The 27,880-nt window shown below is 39.9% G+C and overlaps 1 protein-coding gene across 1 annotated transcript in view; it reads right to left on the bottom strand.

Moving 5' to 3' along the window:
• Notum (palmitoleoyl-protein carboxylesterase notum) overlaps positions 1-27,880 on the bottom strand; it is a 98,003-nt gene that overhangs the window by 35,703 nt on the left and 34,420 nt on the right. Inside the window, exons 2-7 of the mRNA XM_090380148.1 lie at positions 24,094-24,287; positions 21,803-21,863; positions 9,473-9,531; positions 7,600-7,702; positions 7,221-7,409; positions 6,106-6,206 (exon numbers count right to left, since the gene is read on the bottom strand). Of these exons, the coding sequence (XP_090236274.1) occupies positions 6,106-6,206; positions 7,221-7,409; positions 7,600-7,702; positions 9,473-9,531; positions 21,803-21,863; positions 24,094-24,287 (707 nt within the window). The remainder of the gene's footprint in view (positions 1-6,105; positions 6,207-7,220; positions 7,410-7,599; positions 7,703-9,472; positions 9,532-21,802; positions 21,864-24,093; positions 24,288-27,880) is intronic.

Genomic DNA, 27,880 nt, shown 5'->3' with positions numbered 1-27,880 from the left:
TGTTAACAACTTTTTAATATTACAGAATGTTATTAAAAGCATTTGTTCTAATAACATTTTGCAGTATTAATGTATTTTTGGAAAATCCTTTCTTTCTGATGGTGTGTGTAGTAAATCCTTACTAATTTCTGTTGATGTGCATTTCATGGTTTTGCCACATATTTCTTATCAAATTTTAGTGAATGAAAGCTTATTTCAGCATCTCTTGAGCTCTACATGTGCAATTTGGTAAAAATGTTATTCAAATGGAAATAGCCATAAATATAATTTTTATATTTTACTTTTTGTGAAAAATGTGGTATCTTCACTCATAAGCAAAAAATTCATATTTTTAACAATAACAAAAATTCTGTACCAGGTACATAATGTGTCCTGCCGCTAGCATATTTAAGAGTCATCGGCAGGAGTTAAAAATGTTTTAATTTTCAGATATTAATAAAATTTGTGGATAATAATATAACAATGTTTTTATTTTATTAATAATAATTACATACCGGTTACTGAAAGTATTGGTGTGTGATGACTAAAGTAGGATGTATAATTTTTACATTGAAGAGATTTTAGTGGACTAAATACACCATCTGTAGTTGTTCCATTATGTGTAGTGTTTATAGAAAGATCTGATGATATTTCTATAAATACATGTCCAAGTTGAAGAATGTTTTCATAAATGTGCAGAACTCTTTTCCAGCCTCAGAGTATAATTGTAAAGAAAAAAATTACATTCAACCTGAAAACACCAGGTGACTTGAAACCAGATGCGTTTTCAAAAGTTTTTTTTTTGTATCTTAAAACCTTAATATTTCTGTTTCTAAATTCTTTAGCTTTCCAGCAATATGCTATACATCCACATTATCCCGTTTATTATGAGAAAAAATTTCCTTGATCACATGTCCATATTTTCCACTATCCTGGAAAAAAAACTACTGCAATTTTCTGAGATTTAAAAGTTTTTCCTCTAGTATAGAGCTAAGATAAAGCACTGTGCAAAATTTCATTAAATTTGGTCCAGTAGAAGATAAATTATTGTTGCCATCATACAAGTATGATTGCAACAATACAAGTTATAATAATTTGCTTTTGGCGGAAGCTGAAGATGATGTCACTTCCATAATGCTTTTCATGATGGTTTTTCGTTACAAAATTTTTGGAATAATGCCAGTAAAAACGTTTTAACGTCAAAAAAAAGTTTACTATTTGGAGAAATATAAACCTCTTTCATCTAAACCTTTGTGGTAGACTCATGTTTTTGTAGTTAGTTATTTTACCCTTTCGAAGTAGAAAGGTTCCTTCAATGTTTTTTTTTTTTCCTTCTTTTTTTAGAAGTATCTTACCTAAACAGGTATCTTAATTTATCTTTTAATCTGAGTAGAAACTGAATGTGAATTTGTGTTCAGTAATCAAAAGTTATTTTGCATCACAGTATTACTATTTATTTATTGTAATACTGAACTTATAAAGTGCTTTCATTGAGTTGGTTCTCCTGTTACTATATAATAAAACTCACGAGTGTTAAAGTTAATAATCACTGGATAGCCCATCTCGTCTAAAAATTTTAATGGTTGATCTGTCTGCCTGGGGGTGAAGATTTAGAGATTTTCCAGATGGCAAATCTGTTCTCTGTCCAATATTGATTCAAAGGAGGCTCCAAAATGGGTTTACATGATAACTTAGCATAGAATGAAAATTATTAGAACAGGCTTTTCCAAGTCATCAAGTTCCTTGATGACTTGGAAAAGACAAATGCTTTTATCTTACCATGAATTTATGAATATTGATATAGAATATATTGCTATTAATAGGGAATATTGGATATAAATAACTAATATACTGAAAATATAACACTGGATTTCATCATAGACACTAACAAAGGATGCAAACAAGTCAGAATAAGAACAATCAAAGCAAAATAATTCTAGAGATACAAAAATTATTGCACAGAAGGGACAAGAGCTTTATCCTCAGAAAAAAAGACTGTTATACTGCCATCTCCCAGCAGATACGCAACATGTGGACAAAATCTTTACTTTCCTCAAACACAACTCTATAATGCACTCTAAACTTCAACTGCAATCCATATTGATAAAAATCAGAGCACTGAACTTTCCCATAGTTAGGCACATTATGGACACGTTACCCTTGTGCCGTAAAGGCCGCAAACAAACTTATACTGCAAGGTCTGGACAATATTGTAATACTGTTGTGAAATACAAGTTCCAACAAAAAAAAATATAAGCTCATTTGAAATTACAAGAATTTTAAAGGGCATAAAATACAAAGCTTTCCTACCCTGGCTATGACATTCAATTCAGGAAGATAATCCTGATCAATGAGCAGAATTCTGTGAGTGGTACTATCAGAAGGTCAGTGAAGTGATGATTTACAGGATGTAAACATATGGCAAATAGTCAGACAAAGCAGCATTCAAATTAAATGGTCGTTTAAATTGCCACAACTGTATTCACCAGGCCAGTGACGATCCTCATCTCACTCCACAGATATTAAACAGCCAAGAATCGGCGTGTGAATTGAATTCTCTTCATGATATAATAATTCTTTATAGAAATCTTGAAATGTTAAGAAATAATGTGGTTTCTACAATAAGAAACAAGTTTCTGAATACATTGGTGGGCTTTCAACAGGATGGTGCACTTCTACATTTTTACTCTGATGTCCATATTTATATGGATAGCGAATTTTCCCAAATGTTGGGTGAGATGCAGGGAAATGCTTTTTTCCATGGAAATACTTTTCATTTTAAAAGCTAATCAAACATGCTTCCTAGGCTGCAGCCTATGAAGGAGTGGCACAAATTCAAATGTAAAATTAAAACATAAAATATAACAGGAGGACCAAACCTTTAGCCTCTGCCAGATGCAATATGTACTGCCTATCCCAGAAATCAGGGTTACTGTCACTGCCCCCAAGGAGGCAGGTCTCTAACTATCCAGCATTTTGTTGCAACAGTTGGTTCCTCCTATTAAAAACTTTAACTACAAAAGTATTAAATAATATTAAACGATTTCAATCAGGAAAAGGCCTGACACATTACACTTGTTTAGAGAGTAAGTTGCCCTCCCTAGCCCAATCATACCTAATATCGACATAGTTAATGCAATTGGGCATTATATGGAGAGTATACTGTGGCTCACCACAGCTACATAGATGGCTCTTAGATACCCAGAAAGCTCAACTTGAGTGTCAAGCTATGCCCAGCAATTAAAAAGGTTGCTCATAAAACCAAACTACAGATGAGGTGTTTCTTTTAAAATTTATAAGTGACATGTGGAATGAATCTAAAGATCTCACAACTCTTTTCATACATATTCTTTATAGTCTGCTATATTTTCACTAACTCTTTACTTATCCTAATCTTTTTTAGTTTTAAAATATGACGGTATATCCAATCTAGATCCAATCTCTAAGCAGCATATAAATGCTTTTTAATGATTGAATTTACGGCTCTTTTACACCACTATAGCACTCCCCATGATTAAAATAATGTGTATTTTTTACTAATACATGATTAATAAAGCTTAATGATTCTCTGGAACACTGTTTTAGTTTTTCCTCCCCTTAGGAAATCCTGGGACTGCCACTGAGGCCAGTGACAAATAGCCACTCATATAATTTATATTTACTGAATGCTCTGATTCCCAGTTCACCTAATAATTCCTCTGAGCTTGGCATACAATAACTTCCTTAGTTTCAAGTATTTAATATACTCAAGTAAAAAAAAAAGGTACTTTTGAATCAACCTGACAGGACGTCTTGCAGTTCGGCAACGGAGCGAAGCACTCGTGTGGACTGGCAAATGCTGCATTCCACCACATCCCACAAATATTCGATGGACTGATGTTGGGGAGGGGGAAATATGGTGGCCAGAGGAGCACATGAAATATTTGGACATGATCTTCGGAGCTATTCCTGCATAATGTGAGCCTTGTGGCACAGGCATTGTCTTGTTTGAAGAGTCCATTGCCATCTGGATACATGGTCACCATGTAGGACAAAACTTGGTATGAAACAATTCCGAGGCATTGAGGGTGTGTTCAATGGGGATGAGGGGACCCAGTGATGTCCATGAAAATATCCTCTAAACCATGATACCACTGCCTCCCGCCTGTTTTCGTCTAAATGTGCAGTCTGGTTGCAGCTGTTCACCTGTTCACCGTCGAATACGCATCCCTCCATTGGCATGATGGAGCTGGAATCTCTATTCATCAGATCAGGTGACTCTTTTCCAATAGTCTCACGTCCAGAAAAGAGTGCTCCCGTGCCCACTGCAGGCAGAGGTGTCAATGGCAGTCAGGCAACATGGGCACATGAACAGGCGCCTACTTCACTACAGTGCCCCTTGAACAGCGACAATGGCTGCAGTTGCTGAGATTTTAGCCCCATCTCTCTAGCGCTGCAAATCGTTCACCATTCAAACTCCGTCAGATCCTTTCTCCACTGCACGGGCTTCATTTCATACTGACAGGCACTAACCATGCACCCTCATGGGTAGCATAGCTGGTAGAATCGCTGTCATACCCACACCAGGTGGAAAAGACCTTCGAGTACGGCCGATGACGTGAGGAATTTTTATGGACCTTTTTCGCAACGTGGCTGAGTTAGGCTGTCTCAGGAAAGGGTAGCATGTTTTTTTCTCCCGAAAACTCGGGCTTTTCATCCAGTTGTTTTATATTGGGTTTTTCAGCGACTGAGGCTATATTGCTCCGGACATACTTTCTGCAAATTGCGTGTGTTCTGTGGTCAGTTTTCTGTTTGCTGGACAAAAACCCGAGTTTCCGGGAGAAAAACCATGCTACCCTCGCCTGAAGCCGACTAACTCAGCCACATTGTGCAAAAAGTTCATAAAAATTCCTCACGTCACCGACGGACTCAAAATCAGGTCTTTTCCAGCCGGTGTGGGGAGAACAGCGATTCTACCAACTGTGCTACCCACAAGGGCTTTTTTTCGTCCAGCAACCAGAAAATCGACCACAGAACACACCCTGTTTACAAACAGTATATACGGAGCAATATGGCCTTAGTTGCTGATGCTCCTAAATCCATACTACTACAACAACAATTACTAACTGTGCCCACTCGTGGAGATGGGTGATCATAATGTTTTAGCTCATGAGTGTATGTATATAAAATAGTATAAATTTTAATTGTTATTGATAAAGTAATATTTGTAATTTAAATGTAAGGTAAAGTTATTGTAAGCATTGTTATTGTAATGTCACAAATAACTGATTATTTTCATTTGTCATAGGGCAAATATATTCACATAAAATGCAAAAAACAAAAAAACAGTTTTCGAAGCTTATCTGATTAATAAGAGAAGGTAAAGTTATTGTAAGCATTGTTATTGTAATGTCACAAATAACTGATTATTTTCATTTGTCATAGGGCAAATATATTCACATAAAATGCAAAAAACAAAAAAACAGTTTTCGAAGCTTATCTGATTAATAAAAGAAGTCATAAATATTGTGCCAAACTGTATGCACATTTATTTAGTTGTGAAAAAATAAAACTTCTACAATGTAACGGTAAGCTTTCAAATTTGCTAACCACGCAGAAGATGTATGCCTGTAAATCCGCTTTCACTGCATTACATTTCCGCATATCAATGAAGCAAACTCTTCAAAACTTACCGAAGTAAATTGTTTCCCAATACATTAATACCAGCCCTCCGTTATTATCACAAGTCAAATCCTATCTGAAAATTAGCTTAAGTTCAGGAAAACTTCAATTTCTGAATTTTTTTTTTTCAGAAAAGTCCAAATCAAGAACATTTAGAGTACATCGTTTGCGTTTTTACACTACCACACAACATTCATCTATTCTGCAAAAAAAGTTGATGTTGTTCCTTGGATAGTCAAGAGGAGGAAGGAAACTTGAATTGCGACCCTTCCAAGGGCCGATGTTCTTGAATACAGTAACACATTATTCAAGAGCGGAATTTAGTTTCTAAAAAATTATCTTTCAATATTTAACAGGGTCAAATAACTTCCATCCTTTATTACACCAAGGGGAAAAATGCAAAAGCATGATAAAGCTTTTCAAACATGAAAATACTTTTATGACAGTAATGAAACGTTTTCTTACTCTGGAGAGTTGGATAAATTCTATAGCCAAAGTAACATCGCCACATATCACTGGTGGAGTACTGCATCTTGCACCTTACTGGAACTTGCCCGTTCCACAACCTGTCGAACAAAGAAAATATTAAAAGGCATTAAGGAACAATTCAATCGCACTGTTTAGAATTATAACAAAGCTTATGAGGCACCAAATTTCCATTCGTAAAACAAATGCACCAATTAGAGATGCAACAATTAGTCAGAATAATCCTTTTGCTTTCAAAATTAAACCAATGCATATAAACCTACCTCCTGATTATTTCTCAGAAGGAGAATTATTTCTTGTAATCTTCAAATATTAACTGTCCATCAATAATGTGTCATTTACGGGTCTAACTCTGACATGATTACGTAATACTGAGATGATGGGTGTACGTTGTTCTACCCAAAGCCATGGGATAGTTGTAATTATAGGTAACACATGTCTTCATTCACCGTTGGCATACCACTGGCCGGGATTTTTATCGCATGATTCTTTCTCTCGGAAACTTCGGTTTTTCATCCAACAGACCAACTCCGTTTGTCTGTTGGATGATAATACACGCAGTTAGACACAATATACTCGTGTCGTTAGTTGCTTTGGCTCTTAGCACGCACCTAACACAATACATCCCCTACCCACCTTCATGGCCTTAGGTGCCTAACATACACAGGGGCCCTCGTGGGTAGTACAGTTGGTAGTATCGCCGTCTTCCCCACACCTGGTAGAAAATACTTCAGTTCGAGACTCCATTTCGAGTCCCGTATGACAGTTTTTTCTGTTTTTTTTTTTTTTTTTTTTTTTTTTTTTGTGCATATAAGTGAAATAGGCCGTCGTCTAGAGCGCCCCATATTCGTCTAGGATGGCGATTTCATAGTTCGCCTAAGGTGCTAGTTGCTGTAAGGTAGTCTAGGGCTTTCCCTGCACGCATGCAACACACCCCTAAAGGCGGGTGGGTCTCTTCAAATATGATCGGGTTACAAGATAATCCCTGTTGAAGTTCTGACTAGTACATTTTATATCCAATACAATATACCGCTAATTAACTACATATCTTTTCCATTACTTATAATTTTACTTCCTCTCAATTCGATATTTACCTAATACCCTGCTTGATGGCTTCAATGGGAGCACAAGTTTGGGGATCGGTACATTCCACGGATTGATATGGCTCGTTGTCCAGAAACCAACCAGAATCCGCCAGACCTCGTACTTTTACTTTTGCTCCTAAATCTCGAAGCATGTCAGAAACTCGATCCAAGTTGATTAATACTCCGGTACCACCAGCACTGCAAAAAAGCAAGAGATTAATGCTGTAATTGAGATGAATGTCTCAAGTAATGAGAACCTTCAGTGAGGCCCTTCTGAGACATTAAAATACGGTAAAACTTATCATATATCAGATGATCACTTATCACTAGGTTATTAGGAAGATGCCCTATAAAAGGCATTTTCATAATTAAAATGCCTAATACTTACCTACTTCCTGCCAAAAGTAGCATGTCTGCAGTTTCAAGTCCCTTGCTTAGGAGTTCTCGAATTACTTCTATGACTATTAGGGAACCCAGAAAGGCATAATCTCCTGTATAAAATAAAGTAGAAAGATTCGCATAAACAGGCAGAATAAGATGAATGAGTTCGCAATTAAAAAAAATGCAATTTAACTATTCTTGATCCATTTTATCCATTAGTAACCCTTTTGAAACAAACTAGTGGAATATTTTGTTTAAATACTGACATTATTTGACTACTGGGTGGTGAAGTGGACAGCATTTCTGCTCTCTTGTACCACCTTGAATGGACTGATTCAAGTGCGATTGCCGTCAGAAGTAGAAATGTACTTCCTCAGTAAGAAAGAAAGAAACATTTTTATACAATTTTCGTGATACGGCCAGTTAATTAATCTCGTTTCATGGTTTTTCGTCCTTCAAACATGTAAATCAGCCACAGAAAACACACATCATACAGATAAAAATATAATTGGAGCATTGCACAGTGGATCCAACTATGGATTCATGGCTCAACAACACACTAGATGTAAATAGTTGTTAACCTGCCATCTCTCGTTATGACGTAAAATAACGGTCTCCATAACAGGATGTATGCAGGTCCAAGCATTGCAATTAATGGTGGAATCCGCCACAGCTATATGGAGGGCCTCCAACCATGAAAGATGGCGAGAATCGTGGGTACGGACTAGTTCAACATTGGGTTGCAGTTGTAATAAATGCTGCTCACACCAATAATGCTCTGCGATTTTATTTAACTATCAGCGTCCGTGTACTTCATTTAATTTATTTTATTTTTAATAAACTTTACTTATTTTGATTGTGTTTCGTCGGTAAAAGCAATATTTATTTAAAAACACGCGATTTATGGGCAGATGAGTTCATTCTCTATTGATACTATATATGACGGTTTTTTCTTTTCTTTTTTTTTTTTTGGTCCATATAAGTGATCGTGTCAGCACAGGAGTTATAATCACCCTCCTCCTCCCCACACCGGGTGGAAAAGGCCTAGTTTCGAATCCCGTCAATGACGCAACTCCCATGGGTTTTTTGCACTCCGTGACTGAATTAGTCAGTCTCAGCCGAAGGTAGCAAGGTTCCCTCCCCCTTCGGAAACGCGGGTGGTTTTTCTCCATAAAAAGGCAAACCGACTAGACGCACGCAATTTACGATATTATACATACGGTAGATGAGGTAATTCTCGAGTGGCTCTAATATGATTTTTTATTTATTTTTTATCAGATTTTTTCGAAAAGTAGCCAAGTTAGTCGTTCTCGGGCGAGGTCTATAGTTTTTCTCTCTCGGAAAGTCGAGTTTTTCGTCCAGACTAACTGAAGAATGCGCTATTACAGACGCAATACCGTGAAGTCTCACAGCTTTAGTGAGACTTCACTGGATCATTAAATTAATCGCAAACTGACCATTGCTACAAAACTTCTTTCCAGCATCAGAACGTTTTTCTTTAAGTGTCTTGAACTGCTCGAAATTCTTACTCCTTTTCCCAATAGCGTTAATTGACTAATTTTAGACGGGATACAACTGTTAAAAACAACTGCAGTTTTTCTTGCAGTTGTTTATTTTCTGTAAACTGTTAGCTCGAGTTGTTTAGTATGTTCACTGTAAAGTCAGTTTGAATTCTTTATTAAATTTCTTGCAACCTATGGCTAGTTTCGGCACAGAAAAAAAAAAACCGCAATCCTCGCTTGAGACAGATTACCTCAGTCCAGTATGAAAAGTCTATAAAAGTTTTGCCTGCCCTGATGGGAAGAATTTCTCGACGCGCTGAGAACAATTTTATTATGCCATAATAAAAACCTTTTCATATATAATGTTGTCGGACTTACCCTCTTCTCTTGCTGAGGCGGTACCACTCCACGAATCACTTGAGCAGTAGGGAACAAGGCTGAAAAACATAAATTACATGCGCATTACTTTTAATTTCACATTTCTTACAAATACTTCAAAATGATTTTTTAAGATTATGAACTTTTATAATGCGTTTATATTTATTTCAGAACCAATTAGCACATCTAATCGTCTAACTGAAATATTTGTCTTTTGTTCCTATTTTAATTCTTGTTCTTGTACACTGAAAGGACAGAATTTATGGGATACCTGGCCCCTGGACAACGCGTCGCTGGCACCCCTCTCGCTATCGGACGAACCCACCAATTGGCAGGTACTGTATATAGATACACTGCATCACTGCATTCATGTAGACAGTAATTCGATGTCAGTATGGATAAATGTCGTGAGTTAACCGACTTTGAAAGAGGGATAATAGTGGGTGCCCGACGCATGGGTCACTCTATCGCGGAGGTGGTATAGAAATTGCACTATCCCCGTTCGACAATATCAAGAGTGTATCAGGAATACATTTCTGGAATAACATCTCATCATCGGCAGCGCTGTGGGTGCAGAAAGGTGGTGAATGAACGTGGCCTTCGACGTCTGTCTCGCATTGTTTCAGCCAATTGGAGAGCGACAGTGGCACAAATCACCGCTGGCCGACTTCAACGAGGGAGGTGCCAGTAACGTCTCCACCAAGACCATCAGGCGATCATTAGCCACAACAGGTTATGGAAGACCCACCAGAGTTCCATTGCTAACACCACGACACAGGACTCTTCAGTGGGCGAAAGAACATCGGCAGTGGACCTTGGATGACTGGAGACTGGTCTCCTGGTCCGACCGATAAGTCCAGTTTCCAGTTATTTCGAGCGGGCGGGAGGGTGGGTATTTGGCGGAAACCGCACGAAGCTATGCACCCGTCATGTCAATAAGGAAATGTTCAGGCAGGTGGACGGTCGATAATGGTCTGAGGCGTGTACAACTGGCACACGTTGATACCCCTGGCACGTCTAGACGCATCTCTGAACGGTCCAGGTTACGTGTCCATCCTTGCAAACCATCTGCATCCCTTCATGCTCATCGTGCACCCACAAGGAAATCGACTCTTCCAGCAGGACAATGCGCCTCCCCACACAGCCATGGTGGCTAGAAAATGATTCGAAGAGCATTCCGCAGATTTTACGACCATGGAATGGTCTCGCAGTTCAGTGGACATGAACCCTCTGGAGAATCTTTGGGATGCTGTGGAAAGACCCGTTCGAGCTTTGGATCCTCCACCCAGGAATGCGACGGAATTATGGACAGCAGTGCAGCAAGCATGGATAGAAATACCCGTGGAACGCTTTCGTGAACTGGTGGACTCAATGGCTCGCCGTGTGACTGACTTATCCGGGCGAAAGGTGGGTCTACCCGTTACTAGATAGGTATCCCATGATTTCTCTCCACTCAGTGTACTTTCATCTTGGGCTAGCCGTGGTCCAGTGGTTCCAGCGCGTTCCCACAAGTAACGAGATTGCGGATTCAAACACGTAAGCTGCCGTACAAAAAATAAAATATATGATCCATTGTTAACAGCGGTACAAAAAATACGGCTGCCCTTAATAATTCAATATGTATACAGTTACGATGAATTCGTAAATCCTTTTGGCCTCGGCCATCTAGAGAATAAGTGGAAAAAATGGTTTACTGCTAATTAATATTGCAATTTATTTATCTTCACACTTTTTTACAGATGAATGGAAATATGGGATCCAAGTTTAAAGATGTTTACTTTTAAAATGCGAAGCATCACAGGAAATCAAATAATTTTTTTGAGTGCTCAATTATGGAATGAAAAACTGTCGAGTCTCCCAAATCCGATTATCCGACACCACACATTTACCGGCAATGGACGAATCTGTCAAATACTCAGAAGCTGGATACGCTGGAATTTCAATGAAGAAATAAGGAAACACTTCTCTTTTCTCTTTCAAAATAGTCGAAGTTCTTTATAGAGACCATCTTTTTAACATCCCACACGTTATAACGTCCTATATGTTGGTCCCGGCCAATTTCTCATTAACCTAATGCTATTTTACGAATAATCGATATAACGCCCTTCCGATATAACGACGGTTTTCTTGGATCGTTAGAGCTTCTCCTGTACACAGGATTGTGGTATATTTTGCAAGGGGAAATAATTTTATTATTATCACTACATAATATTTACTGTACTTTTTCATGTACCGTATCTAATCTCTCACTCTCTCTCTCAAAAAAAAAAAAAAAAAAAAAAAAGGAAATTAAAAAAAAATATATATCAGTCCATTCCTATTTGCATTGAAATGGACTGGTCTGTGACGCTGGTGAAGGCTCAAACTTGGGAATGACTGATATAAAATTGTAGTTACCATACGTAGCGATCAGTTTTGATGTTCACGAGGAAGAATGGGTCTCCATCAAGATCTTTTTAACTTCAAAAGTGGAATGACTATGGGAGCAAGACACGTACAGGTGCAGTATCTCGATTACAGCCAACATGGTTAAGTGCTCCCGTCCCGTGGTGTTACGAATCTACCTTGACTGGCTCAATAGCGGTCAAACAACCAGCCAAAGGTCACACGTGGGAGAGCCATGTGTGGTCCAGTTAACGCCCAGTACAATGTAGGAACAGCAAGGCCAATTTCCACATGGACCACGTGGATACCGGTCTTCCGATACCTGCACACCCCACCGGCCATTGGCTCGTATAGGATATGGCCAGCATGGACTGGCAATAAGACTTACCGGGGAACCCCGGTGGGCCGAAGGACGGTGTGATTTTCAATATTACACTCTGAGCTCCGATACATTCTGTTTGCTTTCCCCGGTAAGAATTTTTGACCCAGTCCGCCTCTGGCTATGGCAATCAAGGGTAGCCATTACTAAGTCCGAGACACAAGAAACTGCGTCATTTGTAGGCACGTCTACACCACCGACATGTGGAAATCTGTCGCTTAGCCTGATGAATCTCGTTTCCTACTCTATAATGCTGATGGGCGTATTCGCATTGGAAGAAAGCAACAAGAGGCTGTCAGCTGGATGCACCGTTAGTGTTCAGTAGGTTGGAGGTGGAGGTGGAGGTGGAGGTGGTGGTGGTGGTGTTACGACCGGTGTTATGATTTTGGGGACTGTTTTCATGGCATGCCCTGAGTTCTCTAAACACCGTGAATCAAGCTCGATGGAACCGCCTACCTTTCTATCGTTGCTGACCCTTCATGGTGACAGTATATACAGACAACTCCAGCGTCTATCAACAAGACAACGCACCATTCCATAAGGCCCAGCAGGTTGCTAATTGGTTTCTGAAACATGACAATGAATTCTCCATCTTTCCCATGGTCGCCAAACTCAGCCGATCCCAACCCATTGGGCATGACTGGAATCTACTGGAGAAGGACATTCGATGCTACGACTATCTACCTGACAACGTGCGGGCGTTACCAGACATATTGTGCAATGCATGGGTATTACTACCACAGGATTGACTGTGCTGAGTTCGTCGGTTTCAGACGATTGTTGCATGGATTTTTCTCCCAGAAACTCGGTTTTTTTTTCCGTCCAGCAAACAATAAATCGACCACAAAACACACACAAAACAAACGAACAGCAACAAACACTGTATATTCGTGGACAGCTCCTGAATCAATATTTGATGAGTAAGGCGGTATTTGGCCCATTCCTCCTTTAACACAGTAGTCAGTTCAACTATTGATTGTGGGACTGTTAGCCAGGCCAAAGCACATGTTCTGTTCGTCACAAAGGCATTTAATGGGGTTACGATTATGGCTCTGGGCAGGCCAATGAAGTTTTTGTACGCCCATCTCTTCAAACCAAGTCACTGCAGGCCGTACAGTATGAAAAGGCGTAATATGCTGAAACAGAAAATGATCGTGTCCATACTGCTGCCAAGTGTATGAAGAGCGGATGTTATATTAAAGTACCACATGGCACATCCATTGTTCTAGGAAGACGACTAATGATCCAAGCGCAAACCACAAGATACATCTCCATGACACATGGTGACAGCAACCCCGCCAAACTACATAATATTGGGACGCTGCACACTGGTAAATAATGTTCTCAAGGCACCCAAACAGAAACATCGCCATCGGATTGTAAAAACGTGTACCGTGATTAGCATTAGCATTAAAATTAGTAGAGGCATATGATGCAAGAAAGCAAGCTTATGCAGCATCAGCCAAAAAAAAAAAAAAAAAAAACCGCTCCCATTTCACCCCTCCGTTCGTTCCAAATGCCTGTCCAGCTTAGCCTTAAATTTATTTAGGCTATCAACTTCCATAACAAAGGATGGAAGTCTGTTCCGCCAACCAACTACTCGCTGGCTAAAGGCAAACTTCCGCACATTTTTCCTACATCTGTCTTTCCTCAATTTGAATTTATGCCCTCTCAGGTGATTATTCTGAGCAAGGGGAAGAATCCCATCAGCACTGAGCATGCTCAAACCATTCAAGGCTTTATACACCTCAATAAGATCACCTCGCAGGTGCCTAGTCTCCAGACACTGTAATCTGCAAAACTGAAGCCTTTCTTCATAAGAACAACCCTTTATTCCATTCACTAATCATGTTGCCCTTCTCTGTACTCGTTCCAACAACTACATCCTTCTTGAAATGAGGCCTCCAGACCTGTATACAGTACTCAAGGTGTGGCATGACGATTGCCTTATACAAGGGGATAACCACCTCCTTATCCCTGCTAGAAAAATTCCTGTATATCATTGACAAGACACTATGAGCTACTCTTGCAGACCGTCTGCACTGCTCAGAAAACTTCATATCTGCTTGCACAATTACCCCCAGGTCCTTTTCGTTCTCTATCACTGTCAGTGTAGTACCACAGAGTTGATACGTCACTCTGGCGTTACTACTTCCCATATGTAGTACTTTACATTTATCAAGGTTAAACTTCATTTGCTATCTCTCAGCCCATCTGCTCAACTTTTCTGGATCCTGTTGCAGTAGCGTACTGTCATTAGTGTCCTTAACAACCCTGCCAACGTTCGAATCGTCTGCAAACTTGGACATATAAATTATCAAGCGACTTAGAAGCCTATGGCAGATATAAGCTAGTCGGTAATCAGGTCACAAAGGAGGTTAGGCAGGCGAAGGCAGATTACGAGAAATCTTTGGCAAAAGATGCTAAGAAAAACAGCAAGGATTTCTTTACTTATATAAACTCTAAAAGGAAGGGGATGAATCTGATTGGTCCACTTGATATCGATAGTTTGACTGTTAATGATCCTGCTCAGATAGCAAACAAACTGAATGAGTATTTTGCATCTACATTCACGCATGAGGAGTTATTAAGGTTTGAAAATGGCAGAAGGTTATCAAATTGTAGCAGGGTGCTTAATGATTTTGTAATAACTGAGAGCAAAGAGGAGGAGAATTGTTGAAGTTAAACATAAGAAAGGCACCTGGGGTGGATGGAATCTATCCAGTTATATTAAAGGAGGTGGCAAAGCAAATAAGCAAACCCTTAGCCATAATTATGAGAGCATCCTTAGATTCAGGGGAGGTCCCACGGACTGGAGATGTGCAAATGTATCCCCAATTCACAAACGGGGATCGAAGGGTGACACGAGTAATTACAGACCAGCTAGTTTAACTTCTGTTCCGGGTAAAATAATGGAGTCACTGGTTAAAGATGCATTGCAGGATCATCTAGACAAGACTGCAGCAATAATTCTGACACAGCATGAGTTTGTTAAGGGAATGTCTTGTCTGACAAATTTGATAGGATATTATGATGTGGTTACAAAGGAACTGGATGCAAAAAATAATTTTGATATCATATACTTGGAATTCACGAAAGCTTTTAACACTGTTGCGCATGGAAGACTACTGTACAAATTGGAGCAGAATGGTGTTAAGGGTAAGTTGCTACAATGGATAAAAGGATGGTTGAATGGGAGAAGACAGAGGGTGGTAATCAATGGGTGCTGCTCTTCGTGGACTAATATTATTAGTGGAGTCCCACGGAGTTCGGTGTTGTGTCTTCTGTTGTTTTGTATATTTATCAATGATATTGATGAACGTATATCAGGCTTAGTGTCGAAGTTTGCGGATGATACCAAGGTTGGCAGGGTTGTTAATGACAGTAATGGCAGTGTGCTACTGCAACAGGATCTAGAAAATTTGGGCAGATGGGCTAAGAAGTGGCAACTGAAATTTAACCTTGACAAATGCAAAGTACTGCATATGGGTAGAACTAACCCCAGAGAAACGTACCAACTGTGTGGTACCACACTTAAGATGGTAGAAAATGAAAAAGACCTGGGAGTAATTGTGCAGTCAGATATGAAGTTTTCTGAGCAATGCAGACAGGCTGCCAGGGCAGGTCATGGGGTTTTTTCAATGATATATAGGAATTTTGCTAGCAGGGAAAAGGAGGTGATTGTCCCTCTGTATAAGGCAATGGCCAGGCCACGCCTTGAGTGCTGCGTACAGGTCTGGAGGCCTCATTTTAGGAAGGATGTAGATTTGCTTGAACGTGTACAGGGAAGGGCAACAAGATTGGTGAGGGGAATGAAGGGATCCTCTTACCAAGAGAGGCTTAAGTTCTGCAAATTGCAGTGGCTGGAGACTAGGCACCTGTGCAGTGATCTGATTGAGGTCTATAAGGCCTTGAATGGGTTGAGCACGCTGAATTCTGATGGGATCCTTCCACTTGTTCAGATTACGAACCTAAGGGGGCGTAAATTCAAATTAAGAAAAGACAGATGTAGAATAGATGTGCGGAAATTTGCCTTTAGCCAGCGGGTGGTTAATTGCTGGAACAAACTTCCATCTGTCGTTGTGGAAGTTGATAGGTTAAATAAATTTAAGGAGGAACTGGACAGGCATTTGAAGGGAATGGTGTGATTTTTTTTTTTTTTTTTTTTTTCGGCTGATGCTGCATAAGCTCATACATTTGCTTTCTTGCATTACCTGCCACCACCACCACCACTACTACTACTACTACTACTACATTAATCTTGATATACCATCATCAATATCATTTTTAAATACAGAAAGCAACAATGGACTCAACACTGAACCCTGAGGCACTCCACTAATAACATTAGTCCACGATGAGCAGTGTCCATTGATTATCACTCTCTGTAATCAATCTCCCACTCAACCATCCCTTTATCCGTAGCAGTAATTTGCCTGCAATGCCACACTGCTCCAATTTGTTCAGCAGTCTTCCATGTGCAACAGTATGAAAAGCCTTTCTAAGATCCAAATATATGATATCAAAGTTATTCCCTGCATACAGTTACTTTGTAACCAAAGCATAGTATCCAATCAAATTGGTCAGGCAAGACTTCCCCTTAACAAAACCATGCTGTGTCCGAGCTGTAACTGAAGTCTTGTTTAGATGATCCTGCAATGCTTCTTTAACCAGTACCTTCATTAATTTTCCTGGAACAGAAGTTAAACTAATAGATCTATAATTACTTGATTCGCTACTCTATAACAGAGCTTTCCAACGTTCCAAGGACTAATTTCGATGGGTTGGGATATGGAACGCCGATGCTGCGATGTTTTGTTTGTATGTTGCAGCTCCCCATGTATCCTCCTCGCACTAATATTAGTTCCTGCAGACTCTCCACCTGACTGTCTGACTGTATTCGATAATAAAACGTGTGTGTGTGTGTGTGTGTGTGTGTGTGTGTGTGTGTGTGTGTGTGTGTGTGTGTGTGTGTGTGTGTGTGTGTGTGTGTGTGTGTGTGTGTGTTAGGGTGAAACGGCACCAGGGATTTCCCCATCTCCGCGTTGTTTTCACTGTGGGTGAACCAGTTCGCTGGGAAATGCCAGAGATTTAAAGTGTATGGATATTGTATATGTGTAGTGTCATGTACCGTTCATCTGATCGTTTAGCCGCTGGACCCTGCTGAGGCCCAACGTTAACCCACTTTCGCTCCGTGGAGGCAGACCAGGAAACACCAGTAGACTAAGATTTACTCTGGCAGGTCCTGCCGCTTAATTTCCTAAGATTTCGGCGGCTAGGACATAAAAGAAAAAAAAAAAAAAAATTTTTTTTTTTGCTAAATTCGATGAGGAATAACGCTATATTTCTGAAAGGCCGAGTGTATGGGCGAAAAACATAATTTGGAGATGATTAAGTAAATTCCGAAGTGTAGGGCATTCGCTGGCGTATGTGCAGGTAGAATGGGTGGGGAAACTGAAGTCTGGAGGGAAAAGACAGAAGTATGGAGTCGAAAGAGGAGGCGACTCCAAGTCACAGTGGGGTATGCCCATGCACCACCAATAGGGAAAGTGGGAGCGGCGAGGAGAGGAGAAGACAGTAAGACAGTAGTCTTACTGGTGTGGACGAGTACCCAGAATCATCTGTCCAGGTGACTGATGCTTCTGGGTAGCCAAGAGGACAGAACAGAACAACAGAACACACACATACCGACGTCACACACACATCTGGCCCATTCGTAGTGATACTGTTCTTCACAGAGATACGAGGCGGAGATGAACTCACGTTCTAGGAGCCGCCCTTTACAAAAACACATGTCCACATATCCCTACTGGGATAGGCGTCTTAGGACGCCTATCTCTAAGGGGAAAGACCCCTATCCTCGGAATAGGGGTCATTTTTTTTTTTTTTATTATATAATTTGCTTATAATTAATCTTTACAGTTCCTTTATTATCTCTGCCGTTTGTTAACCCCTGGCATGGTGCCGTGAAGGGTATTGTATGGTCGTGGTACCTGCGTGTACCGGTGAACTGTACAATAAAGATCTTATTTATATGAAGGAGGCTAGGGCGCCCTCTTCAAGTCGCCAAATGGCGTTTGGCAGCTGCGCTGCGTTGCGTTAAGTCTCTTTTCTTCAGTGTCGAGTCGATTTTAGTCCAGTCGCTCATGGGGTAAGCCCCGTCCTTATGTTTTTCACTTTCTTGTCTCGGGGTTTTTCTCTGTAGTAACTCCATTGGATAGTATTTTATGGTCTTGTACAGTTTAACTTGTGGTGGTCTTTCGTCAGACACGATTTATAGTAATTAACAGTTTTCTCCTCTCGAAGAGGTCCTGCGCATATTGAGAAATTGCTCTGTATTCCTCTTCTGTGTCAATGAAGTGGGACTCCAGTCCTTTCGGAAGGTAGTGTATCTTTGTGATCAGGATGCCTCTGAGATCTTCATATTCTGGGCAGTTGTAGACCAAGTGATTCCAGTTCTCGACCTCCCTACACGTGCAGTTCGGGTCCTCAACAAGGCCAAACCCGAGCAGCTTCTAGTTAAAGGGGCCACGACTAGTAAGCAGCGAAGTCAAGTGCATCCCCGGAAAGTACCAGGCCGGTTACCTGGGGTATATTTTGCTGAGGTCGGGGAGGAAGTTTCGTGTGATTTTTCCTTTTGTTGTATCGGTCCATCTTTGTTGCCACTCTCAGGGGTAGGTAGGTCTGTAATCGGACTTTTTCTGTTTTTGCTGGGTCAATTATGAAATCTTGGAAGGTGGCAGCGACCTCCCTAGCGTGCAGGAAGAGCAAGCCAGCTTTTACAACCTCCAAATCGAGAGGGGTCGCTCCAGCAAGCACCTGCAACGCTGGTGTGCTTACTGTTCTGCATGCTCGTATGGTTGTTAATAAAATGGTCCTTTGTATCACATCCAGAGTTCTCCTATTGACTGTAAGCGTCGTTTTGCTGTACCACACTGCCGCAGCATAAGTTATCGCAGGGATGAAGATTTGCCTTATAATACGTGTGTGTGTGTGTGTGTGTGTGTTAAGCGCCAATGCAACTAAGGTAATAAGGCGTCAAAGGACAGTTTGTTGTACGAAAAACTGGAGTTTCAGTGACAAAAAGCATGCAACTTGCCTGAGATCGATTAAATCAGCCACGTTGTGAAAAAAAGTCCATAAAAATACCTCGCGTTATTGACAAGATTCGAATCTGGGCCTTTTCCAACTAGTGTGAGAGGTCAGTGATTATACAGCGAGAGCAACCCACAACAGACCTATGCCATTCTTCTGAACGCACTCCGGAACTCTTTCCATCAGTTTCTGTAGTCTACCCGACCGTTTCCTGGCTGGTAGCACCACGATAATTCCTTTTTGGTGATTACGTTAACCAACTTTGTTAATACAGCATCCGATGATGACCCTGTTCTAACTAACTTTAACGTCTCGACCCAAGTACTGTATTTCGTTGAGATGCTTACCTCTAGTATGAATGCTTTCATACCTATTTCTGACACGTAGTGACACGTGTGGTTAATTTTTCCCAAATCCCAGGGTTGTCCGTATGCTTTTAGCAATGTGCTGTACAAAATATATCACTTTCGATGGCTGTAAACAAGAACGGACCGTGCAATTAATTAGTTCCAAACACGTACGAAAGTAAGATACTTCTGACATATCCGTGAAAGTACCATAAATGCTATGTTATAAGGATTTTTTTTTTTTTTTTTTGTACAGACATCGTGGGCTGCTAATGAGCCTAAAGGCGCATCAGCAGCCCCATGTTGCGCCGTGTATAATATGTCTGTAAATTGGGTATTCCGTGGTCGATTTTCTGTTCGCTGGACGAAAACCCTAAGTTTCCAGGAGAGAAAACCATGCTACCCTCACCTGAGACTGACAAATTCAGCTACATTTTGAAAAAGATCCCTAAAAATTTCTGGCATCATTGATTTGATTTGAACTTAGGTCTTTTCCATCTGGAGTGGGGAGAACGGTAATTATACCAACTGTGCTACCCACGAGGGCCAAAAATTCTGGTATTTACAGACTGTAAATACCAGTCTGTTGGTATATACCAGAATATTGATGTCTGAAAGGAGCGGAAAAGGACCGCTTTCAAAACATAGGCCGCACAGCCATTTGAGGCAAGAAATGTTTTGTTTTGTCTGAAAGCTCATGGCAGAGGGCGGCCGCTGCTTGAAGGGGCATTGTTGACGAGGTAGATGTTGTTAGTGCACCAAACGATCGACTTGACTCGAAAATGGTAGTGGGACATCCCCAAAAGTGAACATTTCGTAGTTAACTATTAACAATTTTCTATGTGCGCGGGTAGCAGAGTGGTTATAATGGCCGTTTTTCCACACCAGGTGCAAAAGGTCAGAGTTTGCATCCGTCAATAAAAAGAGGGAATTTTTTGTGGGCTTTTTTTGCCCGTGGCTGAGTTAGTCAGTCTCAGGCGTGGAGAGCAAAGTTTTTAGTCCACCAAAATAGGCAAATCGAGCAGAGAACATACAAAATTTATGGATATACGTGGGTAGATGAGATTGTTCTGGGGTGGCGCCCTAATACGACAGTTTTGACATCGATTGAATGGTCATTACACTAAAACGCCGTACCGTCGCTTTTTGGAACTAACTTTTTTTGAGCCTCTTATTCAGGGGTCACCAATTAGTTTTCATCGCGGTCCCTATTACAAAAAAATCTTATCGCGGTCCGCATGCTTGAAATTAAAATAAAATTAATAAATCGTCTAATAAATATTATGTGATTTTGTATTTATTTATGTAATTACTATAGATACAATGTTAAAATTTATGTACATATACATATTAATGAGAAAAATGGCATTATTTTTTTTCTAAAACAATTTTTATACAATCTGGAACAAACCTTTGAAGCAAATTTCGCAGATGATCGTTCGTTAGCCGAGATCGAAATTTGTTATTAATATGGTTCATTTTTGAAAACGTTGATTCACATATACATGTTGATCCGAACATTGTACATAATTGAGTACACAGTTTCCTTATTTCAGGATACTTTTCACGTTGCACATATTTTCCCCAAACTGTTGCAAATCACTGAATTCATTCATCATCTTTTCTTTCAGAGCAAAATCTTCTTGAAAATGAGCCATTTCTTCTGTCATACAAAGGCAAGTTCAGTGCAGCGCCGGATTACGACACTGGCTATCAGGGCCCTTTCCCGGGGCGCAATTCTGTAAAGGGCGACAAATTTTAAAAATCATGAAAAAAAAATATATATCCTTAGTAAAGGGGGGGGTGCTGAAAAATCTTTCTGCCCTGGGCGCGAAAATACCTTGTTCCGGCACTGGTGCAGCGCCTCATCATTTAAATCAGAGGAAAATATGTCCAGTCCCTTAAGAAATGATTGTACAACTGACAGCAATTCAGAAATAATATAAAAATTCGTTATAAAGAAGTTCGTTAAACAGAGGTCCGACTGTATATTTAAATTAATGATTACCTCGCGGTCCGCAAAAAAATTTTTCGAGTTCTGCAAAGAGACAATTCACCCCTACAGGGTGAATTATCTCTTTGCAGTATGTGCTTGTGCGATCAATAGAACATAATTAAACTCACACTTGGTTTGCATCCCACCAATAAGGATTTTCTTCGGGATTCCCGGATAAAATACCATTAACTGCAAAAAATAAAACAGAACTTAGAAACTTTAACTTACTAACAGAGGTGACATTACATATTCTAGAAATTATTTATAAAATACAAGCTAGTAGTTAAATCTTATATTAGATAATGATATTTCAATAAACGGTAAAACTGACCTAAGGATACGAAAGGACAAGAGTTCAAAACTAGCCGATAGCTGGATACAGAAGGAAGACCAAATAAAAGCCTGCAGTCAAGGGATATTAAACCATACCATCATGCTATCTTCGAAAAAATTATAAAAGATTATTATTTAAAAATACATTTTCCGTTTAAATTCCAGGACAGCCACACAGAGTTGTAAGAGTTTTACTAGATATAACTGTATTTCGTAGTATCGTGTGGAATTAACCACGGAATGGATAAAACTCTAAAGTTGCACTAAAAACAAGGCAAAGGTTGTTTTTAGTGCAAAAAAACTGGCAAGATCTTGGACGCCAAACTCAGATTGCAGATGGATATATGTTCGAAGACCAGCATGTCTTAAACCTGGGAACAGCAAATTCCTGAAGGGATTTCACAAAAACAGTTCAAGAAACTTAAAACGTGTGATTCACGTTTTCAGTTACTTGAAGTCCGCTTTATATACGAGTAACTTACCGCCTATCAAGTTTCCGCTGCGTTTTTTTGAACTCTAGTAGTGCTGAGAGGAATCTTTTCAAGATGCTGACAGTTTGAACATTCCGATGCGACTATCCGGAATGTCTTGAGACTCATCAAGCTTCATTCAGTAGATAAACCATCGACTCGGTCAGACGGGTTAAAGGAGTTTATGAGACATATGCTGAATCTATAATGATCTTGTACCATTTGTTACAGTTTTACGAAATAAATATGGGTCAACAAACCTAGAACTAAACAACATTGATATGTTTTGCAATTAAAAATAGGAGTCTGCAATCTCCTAAAGATTAAGAACTGATACCAACGATATAACCTTTTTAAGTTGTTTTTTTCCAATGATCAAGAGACGATGAACCTTCTTTTAACTGGAATGAATTGGAATTTACAATATTCAAAAACGAAAGAATAACATGAAGATCTGTGATGACAAAAAATAAACAAATAAAAAAAAGTGAATTTAAGTAAAAAAGTTAGACCTGAATGACTTCTGGAAATATTAAAACAATTGGCTCTGAAATCTTCAGTTGATATTAATCAGCCTAGGTAACAGAAGATTTTCACATCGCAATTGATACAATTTCCTATTTCAGTATAAAAACACAGGTGACATTATATTACTTCATAAAAAATCGAAATATATAGCAGAGGTAAGTCATTTTATTCCTATGCTGTTGTTTTCATATGCAATGTTATATACACAGACCAACTGAAGCGGAAAAGATTTGGAAGTTCCCATAGCAACACAAATATTTGTGTTGCTATGGGACCTCTGCCAATCAATAGCGTAACTATTGTACTGCAAAACAATGCGCCGCGGGGGCCTGCTGTCCAAAGGGGCAAAAGTATGTTTCTGCTGGCAATGCAGCCAACCACCAGGACAAAACCCAAATAGTCTCCCATAATATATTCATATTGGCTGTCAAATTCCAGATTTATGACCCTGCTGAAGTATAATTTATCCATCTTTCATAAGATGTAATTAATCACTTGTAAGGCTACAAACCACAAGTAAAAAAAAAAAAAAAAAACACTGTTCGTACAGAATTAATAAGTACTGCCATATAGATTAATTATATTATTTAATTGGGATATAACGCTATTTTTCTTGCAACATGGATTCTGACCTAAGTTCAGCGAACTTTGTTCGGAATCCAGATCTAAGAAATGTTTGCAAAAGAAGTCAAACGATGAACTAAAGAAGAAAAATAGCCTTGAGGTTAGCCCCGTTGGGCCTAGTCGGCGACTGCAATCTACCTGGTCTACGGAAGTCATTAATGAACAAACATTCGTGCTGCTCGGGAGAACAAAATGATTTTTTGATTACTTCCGTTTATTGTGACGGAAATTAAGTACTAAGTACAATAAATCTAAACTGAGCAGAAAAAATACAAAGACAATCAAACGCATATAGCAGTATTCTTACTCAAACAGTGATTAAGTCACTTTTACATACAGCAATATGAAGGGTTTTTTTTCTCTCTTCTGTTTCTTTAATTTCAATTTAAGAGAAAGTTATTTACCATCGCCACATATTTTTAGTTCGTTTTATTTAAAACTGCTAATCATTTATTACATTTTACCATTTTTTGTTTCTGGCCATTCGGTGGAAGACATCAAATTACGAGAACGATGCCATCTGACGTCACAGCTCTTCTTGTCGATACAGTACCAACCACCTAGAGCGAGAAACAATAAATTATTGTACACATTGTACTCTTCAAATTCCAATTCTGCATTCCTTATATCTGTGTGACATATTTTTAAAAGTGGATTCCTGTTATTTCAGCTTTTATATGGTTTAAGAATTTTCAAACTAATCATAAGAGAAAAAGAATTTGTGGACTTAGCTAAAATATTTCGACGATTTGAATATTTCCTTATTATGAGAGAAAAAATTTTTGTCTATTTTGTTTTATTACTTTTTCCGGTGTCCTCAAATTGGTTAAATTTCAAGTCGCCACTGCCAAAAAGAAATTGTCTGCTGGGTGTGGGAGGCAGAAGTTACAATGAATAGTAGCGTACCAAAAAAGCCTTCTCAAACAGATATTAGCGCAGTAAACTCGAATCAAGTGGTGTAGTGAAAATACCTTGCTTGTTGGCTGTTGTTGTTGTAGTAGCAGGGTTTTAGGAGCATCGGCAACTAAGGCCGTAATGCTCCGTGTATATTATTTGTAAATTGCGTGTGTTCTGCGGTCGATTTTCTGTTTGCTCGACGAAAAAAACTCAGGTTCTGAGAGGAAAAATCCATGCAACCCTCGCCTGAGACCGACTAACTCAGCCACGTTGCGAAAAAGGCCCATAAAAATTAATCCATCATCGACAGGAATTGAACTCGGGTCTTTTCCACAGGAAGGACGGCAATCCTACCAAATGTGCTACCCACGAGGGATTTTCTTGGAAGCGTTCAATTCATAGAATGCCAATTTTCCACAGCAGTAGCTATCCATTTTAACTTAAGGATATGATATTGAACAGCCCGTTTATAATTAAATTCTATGAAAATTAAATTTATGTAGGTGATTAACTTTTATCTGTATGTTAAATTAATCATAAAAGCTATTATCAGCGTACCGAAGAAACACAACATGCTAAATTGTTGGGTCACTCCCCGAATTACGAACATCCCACTTATAACAATCGTGCATATGAACAAAACTTCACAAGACAAACGTATAATTATTTCACGAATGAACAACCTTATAATATATTTTTTTCTTTTTGATATTACGAAAGGATAAAGTTTGCTGTATCAATGTTGAATACGAAAATACTTACGAAATGCACTCTAGGTAACTAATTTTCTCACTGTCCAAACGAAAGTCGACTATGATTGGCTGGGTTATTTATTCTTCATAAAGTTCCTTCAATCAAAAGAATTAATTCTTCAGTAAAATAAAATTGTCAGCAGTTGAAATTGTCAGTGCAAAAGTAAAGTGCATTCGTGTCTGACGGCACCAGGGGTTTCCCCCATCTCTGCATTGCTTTCATTGTGGGTGTAACGGTTCACTGCAAAGGCCAGAGATTTAAAAGTGTATGGATTTTGTACTGTTGTTCTTCTGGCCATTTAGCCGCTAGGCCCACGCTGCAGCGCAACGTTGCCCATTCTTGGGCTCGTGGAGGCAGACCACGTACTCAGTAGCTTGAAATTTTTACTCTGGCAGGCCCTGCCACCTAGTTTCCTGGGATTTCAGTTGCTAAGGCCTTAAAAAGGCCTTAATGCTGGTGCCCCTCCCCATCCGGTTGTCAGTTGAGAGTGGGTGGAGGTCAGAGCTCTGATATAGCTCAGTGAAAGACAAAGTTCAGTGAGGGTCAGTGTTGAGGTCGCTCGTGGGATCTTTGTCCTTTGAGTTCATTGTTGTATTGTCAACGAGGTGGGTGCACTTTAAACCTTAGTCCTTGGGTTTGTAGTTCTTCTTTGTGGTTCCCTGCGTCATCATGTAGCAGCTTCTGTCAGCTCCATGGTTCTGTCTCCTTTACTTGACTGTCCGTCCGTGTGCTGGTAGCACGTGCTGTGTGTTATTTTACGGGGCCGCTCGCTGTCTTCTTCTTGCAAATAGTTTTTGTGCATATTTGCTGAAGGCTTTATATTCATCCTCGGATTCAAGGAGTTGGTGTTCCCGGTTTTTAGGCAGGTACACAATTTGCGTAATGAGTCTTCGTATAATGTGCATTCGTACATCAAGTGTTTCCATGATTCTTCTTCGCAGCAGGTGCATGCACCTTCTTCAATAATCCCAAGCGCTGTAAGTTTTGCCTTTATCGGTCTGTGCCCCATCAGTAAGAAGGTTGCATTTAACCCTGGGGAAAACCGGGGGGGGGGGGAATTGGGATACATTCTGTCTATGTGCGGTATGAATTTTTTCGTAACTTCTCCCTTTGTGGATGCGGACCAACGGTTCTGCGACAAATGCTGTAAATGCATCAGCAGTTGCTTCTTTTCTGTATTGCAGGCATTTGCCAGGTCTGTGGTATATCCAAATCAGGTTTGTTGTTTTCCCTTTGGTAAGGTGGTATAATATACCGCAGCGCACGACCTCCAAGTCCAGCGGCAGGGCCCCAGCCAGGAACTGCAAGGCATGCATTCTCACTGTCCTGCAGGCTCTTGTTATGGTAAGAAGTATGGTTCGCTGTATAGTGTCCAGAAGTTTTCTATTAACCACGGTGATCACTTTCTTATACCAGATGGGTACTCCGTAGGTGATCACAGGGATTAAAACCGCCTTGTAATACAGAGACAGGGTGTGTCTTTTTAGCCCCCAGTCTCGCCTTTACATCATGGCTGTGTAGTTCCTTATTTTTCTTTTAACTATAGAAGGTGCGGTTTAAAGGACACGTTGTTGTCTATGATAAGTCTGAGATATTTCACTTACTTCATCAGCTTTATCGTGATGAAGCAAGTGAAATATCTCAGAGTTGGAGAGATATTTCTCTCCAACTCTGAGATATTTCAGTTGGAGCTTAATTTGGAGTGGTCTCTGATATCAAGCATGTGCCCTTCAGTAGGACTGAGCAAGTCTTCGTCGATGATATCTTTAGGCAGTGAGTCGTCGTCCATTCATGCAGGATCTCCAGCACATGGTTGGCCAGAGTCTCCAGTCCTGCCCTTGAGTCCGCCGCTACGGTCAGGACTAGGTCATCAGCAAAGGCCTAGGATCCAACCTCTCTCTCAGGTCCATTGAAAGAAGTTCATCAAAGACTATGTTCCACAGGAGCGGCCCCAGGACTGATTCCTGTGGGCAGCACCTGTGGATGCTCTTAGTCACTTTCTGGAATGGTGTGACTATCTCTGTCCTCCTATTCTTCAGGTAGGTCATTATGCTCTGGTAGAGGTTAAGGGGGGTCTCCGCCACCCGCAGTTTGGCGAGGCTGCGAGAGTGAGTCGACCAGGATAGCAAGGAAGTATTTCTTGATACAAATTCACAAGTTCTCAAGGTAGAGTTGGGCTTATGCCTGGGAGCTACCCTGATTAAAGAACACACACACACACACACACACACACACACACACACACACACACACACACACACACACACACACTACAGTGTTTAATGATATGTACAGAGCATCTAATTATAAGTAAATATATATTGTATATAAATCATGTATATACTTTGATGTACATAATCTTGAGACTGTATATTGTGTGTAATTAATAAATGAATGAAATGAAAAAAGTCAGGCCTGAACCCGAATTGATCAGGGTTTGTGAGGTTTGCTTCAGTGTAGTGGGCTAATATTCTACTGTGAAGTAATCTTTCGTACAATTTACTTAGGGTTGAGAGAAGGGCTATAGGACGGTACGAGTCTGGTTGGTCAGGTTGCTTGGCAGGATTTTTTAAGATCAGCTTCAGGTTGGCTGTCTTCCAG

The sequence above is a fragment of the Mastigoproctus giganteus genome, chromosome 8 (genome assembly GCF_048544385.1).
Source record: "Mastigoproctus giganteus isolate SK-2022 chromosome 8, ASM4854438v1, whole genome shotgun sequence".
NCBI lineage: Eukaryota > Metazoa > Arthropoda > Arachnida > Uropygi > Thelyphonidae > Mastigoproctus > Mastigoproctus giganteus.
The sequence above is the reverse complement of the archived record's forward strand: the minus strand, read 5'-3'. Positions and strand labels throughout refer to the sequence as shown.